This window comes from Diadema antillarum, unplaced genomic scaffold, assembly GCF_040938485.1.
Source record: "Diadema antillarum isolate AM-2024a unplaced genomic scaffold, OU_Dant_1.0 scf00000052, whole genome shotgun sequence".
Taxonomy (NCBI): Eukaryota; Metazoa; Echinodermata; class Echinoidea; order Diadematoida; family Diadematidae; genus Diadema; species Diadema antillarum.
In genome coordinates, this window is record NW_027270941.1 from 959,743 (window position 1) to 971,244 (window position 11,502).

The 11,502-nt window shown below is 37.0% G+C and overlaps 1 protein-coding gene across 1 annotated transcript; it reads right to left on the minus strand.

Moving 5' to 3' along the window:
* Window positions 1-2,751: 2,751 nt before the first annotated feature.
* On the minus strand, window positions 2,752-10,980 carry LOC139715607 (cytosolic Fe-S cluster assembly factor NUBP2-like). Its single transcript, XM_071627168.1, has 9 exons — window positions 10,886-10,980; window positions 10,002-10,065; window positions 9,149-9,232; window positions 8,081-8,142; window positions 6,805-6,908; window positions 6,094-6,245; window positions 5,353-5,558; window positions 3,910-3,999; window positions 2,752-2,927 (listed from the first exon to the last, which is right to left on the minus strand). Exons 1-9 carry the CDS (start codon window positions 10,940-10,942, stop codon window positions 2,811-2,813), a joined length of 936 nt encoding a protein of 311 aa, XP_071483269.1. The 5' UTR covers window positions 10,943-10,980; the 3' UTR covers window positions 2,752-2,810.
* Window positions 10,981-11,502: the final 522 nt, after the last annotated feature.

Here is an 11,502-nt window from a genome sequence, read left to right on the forward strand (position 1 = left end):
AACCATACTTGGAGTAATGCAATGGAATGGAAACAGATATTGCATATATATATGACAAAATGTGTACCCGGTACATCTTTGCCAAAACTACGTATTTAACATACAAAATGATACTAGTCTCATGCAAAGAACAATTGGGATGCATTTTGACACAAGTTCAAATATTGTATGTGCTCCATACGCAATCTTGCCTAAGGTTAGCAATGAAGTGCACAACAGTCAGTCCGCAGCACGTATGCTAATGAGCTAATCCGGCAAGATTTATTCAGCACTCGCGTTGACGATCTTTGCGTTCGAAAGGTGTCTTGGTGCGAGATTTTGCGAGACTTTGATAGGGCTATGGTTTTCACAGTTTAGCGACTTGTACATATACATTCGTCATGGCTACAAGTCACGGTAAATTGTTCTCCAGACTTTGATCTTTATTTTGATACTAAATTTGCGTATGACATCGGATCTTGTCATGACTATATAATCAGTTGAATTTGTGTAAATTTTACCTGCTTTTAACAGAAGATTCTGTCGTCTAAAGTTCGTTTTTGGTTCCTGACCGGATTAAGAAACTGTTGTTTCTGATTTTGGCTTTTTCGTAGAGAGGAAACTTAGATGCTCATCAAATATTGGAGTCCAGGAGACGCAAGCATGATTTATACATGTACTAGTTTTTCCGTTTTGAAATGTCTGTAAAATTCACTCCAAAGCCAGAAGTATGCTCCACACAAAGTGTACAGTGGAGCGAAAGAGCTCTCTCATTGGACAGTGCTTGCATTCAGCGCTTGAACTACACGCGTGCCAAGAAACCGCAAGTGGCATGAAACCGTTATGTGGCAGCGTAATGACGTAATGCAAGTGCTGAATGCAAGCGCTGTCCAATGAGAGAGCTTACTCTTGAGATTGCACGGTTTCAAGCTGATCAGCACTGACATCGATGTATATTTTTCTGGTTCCTGACCGGATTAAGCAACAAATTGTCAAGATATTTACATGGATACAAAGATTAGGAGATGGACTACCAAATAAAGCATTTTCATTGAGACGCAAGGTGAATTTGGTATTTTTTTGACGTCTTGAACGTGTACTGCACAAATTACTTTTTTCATCATTTTTCAAGCTCAAATTACGCTACGATATTTTTCATTTACAATAATTTGAGTAACATGTGACGATAGTTTACATATTTTCCTTGAATTTGATACCAAATTTGTGAATTTGAAGTGTATTTTTGTTGCCAAAGGACAAAATCCCCTTACGCAGCTCATTACGTATGCGAGCCTCGAGCAGGCTTGCATACGAGTTGAATAAATACGAGCGAATTATCGGGTGCTGCGGACTGACTGACAATGCCTTGAGGTAGATTAACGCCTATTAATATTCATCACAATATCCTTGCTCACTGCGCATCAATGTATTGCATGACATGATCAATATACTTTGGTTATCTCAAAATATTTGCACACTGTATGAAATCACAGGCATTTTATCTTTGTACAAATTCTTAATCTACAAGAATATGTATCATATAAAGATGTTTTATCAAATACAAACTATGCATGGCACACCAAAGTCTTCTGAAACAATAAGGAAAAAAAACTTGAAAATTTAATGGAGTTAGGACATGGTAAAATATAGCACTGCTACAAATATTGTTTATCTCTCTTCATAACACATGCATCCATGAGACTGATCTATCATTCAGAATCACAGTACTTGTACTTCATTAAAGGGAATGTCTATCCTGACATTTTACTGCTTTGTATAAAAACTGAAAAATCAGACAAAAAGTCATGAACTGAAAACTGGCAACTCTCTATGATGTAGGTGTTGAGCAGCTCTCTATTTTTTATTTTTTTTTTTGGAATTGGACACATAATTTCACTACTTTTCTTCTTCTTTTTCTTTTTGTATTTTGGCACAGACATAACTTATCCACTGAAGAGGACATGCAAAAACATACTTCTCTTATTACATATGATACAAGAAAAATTTGAAGAAAGTTTTTCTTGTAAGAAGAGAGAAAATTTGTGACTTTTTGTGTACAAGCAGAATAGAGGGCTACTCAACATCTACCTATTAAACAAAAAGTTGCCATTGACTTTTTTTTTGGGTGTGTGTGTGTGTGTGTGTGTGTGTGTGTGTGTGTGTGTATGTCTAGAAAGAAATGCACCAGGATACTTTGCTGACCTGGTTGGGACCCCATTACCCCTTTCAGTAACTCATGCATTTTTGGCCAGCTCCTGGCAAGAGCTAATTTGGCCCTTGCCAAGCAGTAAAAATTGCGTTCAGTAACTATAGCAGAGCCACGCTACTTTAACAATGACGTATTCACGAGCTTGGCCATGTAAGCGATAACTACCATGGCAACTGAACGCGCGCTCTGGTGGAGAGCATGGCCAGGTAATTGTGACCTTTGACCGTGCGAGGAATTGTGGCCTGAGCCTGGCGCTGCTATCGTTCATAAACTCTTCGATCGGCACCAGGCCCGAGCCTGGCCTGTGCCTGGTGCTAGATTCAGCAGCGCCAAAATAGCCCGCTCCTGGCACGGGCCACTTTGACCCGACCCATTCATAAACTCAACATTTTACGACTTAGCTCAGGCCTGGCCCGAGCCAGAGGAGTTACTGAAAGGGGTTTATGGCTAGTGTTCATGCACAGCCGACTTGTCCCTGCTTGGTCAACACACAACAATGTTAACACATATGTGCTGTAAGCACACATCCAATTGTAGCACCCTTTAAATGGCCGATACCACGCTCATTTGCCATTTTGGTTGGAAATGACATATGTTGCCTCCTTCAAAGCCTTGACAAATGTCACCTCCTGGGAAGCTTGAGAATCTCCAGGGCTAGGTTTGTGAAAGACTCCACAATTTTGGATTCAGGGTGGCATGCAAAGATGTCTTCTCCTTCCTCACAGCATAATGTCAGGGCCTGATGTCAGAAAATTGATAGAGGAGAGGAACAAAGAAAGGAGGAAAATATGACAGGTTAGTGTCGACCAGACCATGTCTGTGTGTGGGGACCGGGAGTAAAGTGATTTTTCAAACTTCATGTACATTTAAAAATGTATTTCTTGTCTTATTTCATGTCATCCTTGTGCATATACCTACAATCATTACCAAAACATCTGATTGGTGAGGGGTACAGCAAAATCATACATCTGTAAGAATAAAAAAGAATGCAGTTGCCCACATGCAGCAACATTGTGCGATTGGGTAAATAATGGTTATATCAGCATGATACACTGGCATCTCTGACATGGTACACAGTTTGTATATCATATTTGTTTTATTTTTGTATTTACTTTTTTTAACAAGATATTAATTTCCTTTGTGGCTCAGGAATATAATGTGAGTTATATTAATTTCCCTGTCTCCTGGTGACATGTGAATACAACACTTGACAAAACTTGCGATACTATGGTAACCATTTCTCAATCAAGACAATCAAAGGAAAAAAAAAAGTAAAAAAAAAAAGAAATACACTAAAAAATCTGAAAACAATAACATACATAAAAATTTAAAAGACTTTGGGAAGTTTTCTGATGTACAATTGTTGAATATGTTAAAACAGATATACAAACCAACAACAACAACAACAAAGAAAATAGACTCTCAATACTTTTGATTAGTGCTTAACTGGTTAAAATAAGATGTTGGACTTAATTTGCATAATTAATTGATTAAAATTAGAAATTGATAATTACATAGAAAAATTAAATCAGCCCCCACCCTCAAACCCAACCCCCCCCCCCCAAAAAAAAAAAAAAAAAAAGCCCAGCCTGTTTAATGTTAAGGGTAATCATGATGTGTGAACATGCAAAATTTGCTACATGTACAGTGTACAGGCTGCTGACAGAAATGCTGATGCCAATAAAAGACTAACAATGACTTTAACACACCCATAAACACACCTGATCAATGGGGAGTTTTCCCACAATCTGTAGACTGCAGTCCTCTGCCATCTTTTCTGCTCCTTCTCTGGGGAATAGATCTGTCACCTCCTGCAAAGTTGGACAAGATTGGAAATGCTGAGACACAAGGGGTATAATGCACCAAGAATGTCATTCCATAAAAATGTGCGCATTGATGAAAGCTCTTTTTCTGTACAACCGACAGCGAAGTAACACAAATGCATTTTAAACTAAGATTAAAATTTTTTGAAGTCAGTAAGTTAATGTTTGCAACAAATGACTGATAGTGCATCTTCAGTTTTCTGTATCATTCTGTTCATCATTCTCTAAGTTTTAAAGTTATAGTTTTGTGACAACTATCTTTTTGTTCTTACTTCATCATAGATTTCATGACACATCCTTGAAACATTCTGTGATACAGCTACTACTATGTGCATAATAATCACACTATCAGATGTGAGAACGCTGGCTTTTAAGGGTACAGAGAATCCATACATAGTAACTCCTGCATAACAAATTTGGGTTTGGAAAAAAAAAGAAAGAAGAAATGTAGTGGGACTGGCTTTCCCTGAAAAGTCCAGGGCTCTGTTTCATAAAGTTGTTCATAAAGTTATGCATGATTTTACAAACAACTTACATATGGCAAGCCAAGTGGGTTTCTAAATTACAGTTGAACCTCTATTATCCGGCCTCCCTTTATCCGGATCTCTCTATTATCCGGACGCAATCTCGCCGTGATTTTTTTTTAATAATTACGGGAAGAAAGGGGGATTCCCAACTCCTTGAGAACTCCTACCCAAACACACATGAATTACATATTACTTCCAATATGATTAACATACATTGCATCAAATTTCCTTCCAAATTGCTTACTTTCAGACATTTCAACATCCCGAAACATCCCCAAATGTAACAATGAAAAGGTTGCAGTATACACATTACCACAAATGGTACTACAATGGGCTACATCAGTACATGTGTATGTATATGTACATGTATAAAGCATTGAGTCTCCCGTATCCGGCCAAATCCCTTATCCGGATGAGCCCCGGTCCCGACTTGTCCGGATACGAGAGGTTCAACTGTACTGTTAAATTCAATAGCTAAAGTTGAAATTTGCATGTGATAATGATTATTCTTACATTTAACACACATTTTTAGTTGAAAGTGTATTTTTGCCCCAATGTAAATGAAGCATTGACATACAGTTGTACTTTGTTGAAACGTAAGAAAAAAAATGGGCACACACATTGACACTTCATATTCAAGTCGTTTGGAAAGTCCTGAGTAACTTTACGAACAAATTTATGAAACAGGACCCAGAATTCATAAAATGGTGAACATAGTATGATAGCCAAAACTTGTCAGTTAGGCTTGTAAAGAGGTCCCAACTCCTCCTTGCTGTTCTCCTAACCTTACTCTCAATTGGGAGATGAGACTCACCTGGCAACAAGGACAAACAAATCCACTCATGTTCTCCACCAGGCCGAGGATGGGCAGCCCCATCTTGCGGCAGAAGCTGACCTCCTTGCGGATGGTGTCCATGGCAACCTGCTGGGGCGTGGTGACGATGAGGGCGCCATCAGGCTTGGCATTCTTCAGCACCTTGAGGACTGTCAGGTGCTCATCGCTTGTACCTGGAGGAGTATCTGTTGGGAAGAGACCATTAAAATATCACTTGACACAAAATGCTTTGATTTGTTGATATAACAGTGCTGGCTGTTTGAAACAGTTGTTTTACTTTCAGTGACATGCAAATTGTGGAATTTGCCATTCCAAAAATATGTTCATGTTCATACATTGTACATTATTTGTAGTCATAGTGATAGTGATAGTTATAGTCATAGTCATAGTCATAGTCATAGTCATAGTCATAGTCATAGTCATAGTCACAATCACAGTCATAGTCACAGTCACAGTCATAGCCATAGTCATAGTCATCATCATAGTCATAGTTACAGTCGCACTCACAATCAGTCATAGTCAGTCATAGTCACAGTCATAGTTATAGCCATAGTCATAGTCATAGTCATAATCATAATCATTACCATAACCATAATCATAATCAAAAGTAAAATCACAGCTATCATCACAAACATAATCACAATCATATTTAACATCAGCATCACCTTAATCATCATCCAAATAATGACTATCATTGTATCTACAATAACTTTATTGTACCTATAATTAGATAATCCAGTTTTCCCCAGAAAGTGTTCTTCAGGAACTGTTTGATGAGCTGTGTCTTCCTCGGACCTCTCCACACAACAGCGCTGTCAGCCTGGTCCAGTAGTGAGGCAACAGACATCACCTTAATACCCCTGTGACTGGACCTAGATACAGATGGATGGCATTGGTATGAAAAGGCAGCAAACTTCTATAAACTTGGTATTTAATAACAGGTGAACCTTGCTGGGCATAAATTCTTTGCTACAAGATGATATACATGAATGTTATATTACAATACATGTATGATATCAAACCACAAACATGGACCAAAGATGGGGAGTGGCATGTAAGATTGTGACAAATTGTTTCTCATGACAAATTTGAACATTCAAAGTGTGGGGCCTTTTTTAATTGATCAAGGGAGTTTTAGCACTCTGCTTTACAAGTGGAGGTAAGGTAGTAAGAAAGATACATTGTATATTAATATGTAGTCCTGATATGTGCCATTATGGTGTCACGTGGGCAAATGTAAAGAATGTGATGTCCATTTAGCGGGAGGAGAATAGTAAAAGTACTGGTCGTTGTGTCAATATGATGTTTGGTAGATATCTTTTCAGGAATACTGCCTTACATCAGGGAGGGAGGAAGATTGGTTCAAACTGCACTACATTGTGATTATAGTCAAAGAAAAATAGTGGAGCCTATAAAGGATGTCACTCTTACTGGAGGGGCTTCCATCCCCACTGGGTGCTGATGACCTTGCCATCTTGGACTGCCAGCAGCTGGGGAATGCTAGGACCACAGATATCGACATCCAAGACACCAACCTGTTTCCAGAAGGAGAGAAGGAGGTAGGGAAGATAGAGTGGAGAATGAGATAAAAAATCTATTGATGATGATGATGATGATGATGATGATGATGATGATGATGATGATGATGATGATGCAATGAGGAACTTTAAAAAAAAAGTCCAAATGAAGTTTGTACTAAACTTACAGAATTCAATCATTGGTATAAAACTGTCCAGTCTTCCAGATAACATCTTTGAATATTTTGACTGAACTAATCTATTTATAGGTTAGAGAAGATAATTGTTAGTAATTGTGAAAAACTTTTAGTTACACTAAATACATTGTACAAAGGTTAGTTACGATTTATCATTTATAGTCATACTGTAAGTAGGTCTCATAGAATACAAATCTCAAAGAAAACTAATTGTGTACTATGAAATAGCATACATGATCTGTTTCTGTTGGTCAGCAAAATGCCTGCTCTACTTCTTGTTAGTGAAAAAAAAAAATGAATGAAAGACACATCTCTAGTGATGCATGTATGTAGATGTTTGGCTCTACATTTTACAGTTGCTAGCAAGTAACAAATATTCTAACTTTAACGTGTAAACTGAAATACATAAGATGTAATTACTTTGATAGTTACAGTGGACTCCCATTATAACAAAGTCCTCGGGGACCGGCACTTTTCTTTCGTTTTATCAAAATTTCGTTGTAACTGAACAAATAAACAATAAAAACATAGAGTGGATAATGTTATGGCCTGAATTTTTACTTCATTGTAACCAGAATGTTTTTATAACTGTGTTCGTAATAACCGGAGTGCACTGTACACTGTCACCTTCCCTCACTACACAATGTCACATAAGCTTGAAGTTCCATCCAATCCATTTTATGTAATTCTCCAGCTTAGAGAAGAAATTGTAACGGCTGTGACTCACACATAAAAAAAAATTGACCCTCTGCTCTTTGGCCTATAACCCCCCCCCCCCCCCCAACAAACAAACAAACAAACAAACAAATCTAAAATCTTAGGTATTACATGAGCAGGAGAAACCCACAAAAGAAAATGTACAAAAAAACTAAAAAATAAAACTGGTCAGTCTAATGACTCAGTCACAACTACATGACAAAGGAATTGAATCAGATGGATTGACAAATAAGTCTTGATTTCTGATTTAACTCTTGGCAGCAGATTCCATGTTACCTTCTTATCCTGCCTTGCTAGTGCCATGGCCAGTGTGGCAGTCACAGTTGATTTTCCCACTCCTGTTGAAAAAATGCATACAATGCTGTATGAGTTAAAGCCAATCAGTATGACCTACATACAATATGGGCCACAATAAATGGTTCAATCTTATCATCCAATTGCCAAGTTAATTACTGGTGACAAAGTTATTAACTCAATACACAGCATGTTTGTCATACTTGTAGGGCCTATATCATGTTGAATACATATGTTTGAAACTTGTTGCCAAATATATCACGTGTTTAAAGCTGTTTTACACTGCTTTTTCTGGAAAGAGGGACATCAGGAAATATATGCACACTTCTACATGGGTAAGGGATGAATCAACTGAAGCAGCACATCCCATCTTCACTTTGTGTCACTAATTGATGGAAGGACACAGCAGATCCTCCTCACTACAAAAACGAACACAAGAACTCATCCAAAACAGCAATTAATCAAACGATTCAGAGAACAGCTGCACAATGTATCACAGGCAACTCAACGAAGCCTACAGAATACTCAGTTCACCAGCATTGCATTCTTGAAGAAGAAATCTGCCCCCCAACATAAGTGAAACTTCAAAAGAAAGAGAAAAATATTCCCTGCAGAATGATACAAAAATGATAAAATGGGATAAGGAATAAAGGAAGAAATAACATTTTGAAATTTCACATTTTTTCAGAAAAGATTTCTTGACCAATCCTTATGAATATTCAAATGAGTGAGTTAATTCAAATGAGTTTTGAGTTAATGTCATACCCTCACAATTTTTCATGTATGTTATATATGAAATTCAGTAAAATTTCTATTTTTAGCTCATACAAGTGAAAGTATGTCCTATACCAAGATATATCAGCGTTAACATTGACATTTCTTTTTTATATTTTGGGTGGTTATAAGACAGGTTTTATATTTATACAGCTGAAATAGGAGATTTTTGTCATTTCTGTATACGAAATGAATAAGAAATTGTGAGAGCATGACATCATCAACTTTCATGGCTTGTGAGGGTGTCTGTAGTGGAATGATGTGGCAAAACCGTACCTCCTTTTCCAGATACCACCAGTAGTTTGTGCCTGATTGCTCCCATCCTCACATCAATGGATTCCTGGTCGGGATCCACAGCCCCTGGTGGTCAGAAAAAGGGCAGACACTTTATCTAACTAATCATGTCACCATGCCTAGTTGCAAAGACACTGATCCTTTCTTGACACTTTTGTTTTGTTTTGTTTTTGTTTTTGTTTGTTTGTTTGTTTTTTAAAGTACCTCTGGCTGATGAGTAGATGTTATTTTTACTTTTGCAGTTTGACTTGGCACACTGCGTTATGACAGTCATTCAATGGCCCTCAATGATGACTGAATTTTCACACTAGCCAAGATTGGGTCCACATATCACAGTACTACAGAAGGTAAATGCTCATTAAAAAAAAAACCAAACACACACACACACACACACAAACAAACATATGCACAACTAAAAATTTGGATCATGAAATTTAAATGGTTACAGGATACACAAGCACAAAAGATACTGCTCTTTACAAACCATTAGATTAAACAGACATCTATCTGACAATGGATGTGCACATCAGAGAGCATTTGAGCCTTCTGTAAGAGAACTTCACATACTTAAATGCAAGAACATACATTGACATAACAATATTACTGATTAGCTAGTATTAACTTAAGTTGTATTCAGCCAACATACTGTAAAACTTAAGTACCAAGATATTATAGAGAGTTTGAATGGTATGACTTTGTGAAAGAGCTTATAAACTCCCCCCCCCCCCACACACACATTACATGTATAATTTCTATTCACACCACTTTTGTTTTCTCATTATGTTACAAGTCCAATGCTTTGATAAAACATGATGGAGGCATTACTTGAACTGACCTTGCTGTTGACACAAAGCCTGCCCTGGACATCCTTCACACACTGATGCTCTCCCAGCCATGGCCTGTGTGCAAGAAGCGAATGCTATCTGAACATACACTCCACTAGAAAACATGTAAATGCATTTTTGAAACTTTCCATATACAAACTCTCCAATACAGTCTAATGTTTTCATAGATGACGAAGCTAGGAAATTGTGGTTGAGCGCCTAACAGGCTGCCAGCACTGTTTTGGGCTGTGTTCTTTTGAAATATGTTGACTTTGTGGTTGTTACTACAAATGCAATATGAATTCATTATATTTTATATTTAAAACAAAGTAGTATTTGAATAGTACAATATTTATGTTCTATATGTTGTGTTTTAATCGAAGAAATTGTTATTCTTATGTCATTTTACTATGTATACACAAAATTGCAATTCAGCTACTCAGTTGCAAAGATGATTGAATAAACCATGAATTGAATTGAATTGAATTGAATTGAATTGAATTGAATTGAATTGAATTGAATTGAATTGAATTGAATAGATAATACTAGAAAACTTTCATGCTCTGAATTAAAAAGAAATAAACTGTATAATATTCCTTTGGCTTTAGATCTCATAGCATACATTTGGCAATGCCATGTGTCAGGTATATGAGTTAAGTCATAAAGTTTACTTCAGTAGTGTACCCTATTAAGATGAAATTGCATTTCTGTAAACTGGCAAAACATATTATTATACAAGCTAAAAATAAATATTGTATACAACCTTATCAGTATATTGGGTTATATTATGGAAGTATTATGACAAGAATTAATACTACCGTGGTACTTCCACTTCTCAAATGTGTGGAGCAATCTCAGCATTTATAAGATCTAGTTAATCATAATCATTACTTACACTTTCAGAAGGACAGCCTTCCAGGCTGCCTTCTTCTTCTACTCCTTGGTGCTGCATTTGTGCACTCTCAGCAAGTGGGTTCCATTCAACACGATCTACACTGGGGGAAATTACAAAGAGATTTCATCACTCTCACCCCTACAGGCAGTTTGGATGTTTTGAATAATCAAATGCCATAATGGATGTTTAATAATGCCATTCTGCTTTTAATATCTTACCTATTTCTCTTTGAGTCTTCTCACATATCTATAAAGCAGCAATTAAGCAAATCAGATGTAAACTTGTGATACTTTGCCCAATATTTCTCCTGCAACTAGTCTAACGTTAGAACGTCAGTCCCTTAATTGCCCACTGAGTTTCAGGAAGTTATCAAATTTACAGTTGAACTAACAATTAGATCCTGCTACTACTAGGTTCTAACTTCTACAAAGTAACTAGAATAAATAGACCAATAACTGTTAGATCCCCTATGCGGCTATATAGGCCTATATGCCCCTCGCGTTCACTGATTCCTATTTTACTAGTAATCATTCGCTTCGATTATTACAAATCAAAATATCGAAAGTCTAGCTATCTTACGCGTAATAAACGTGTTAACGTAACCTCCCATAGCTATA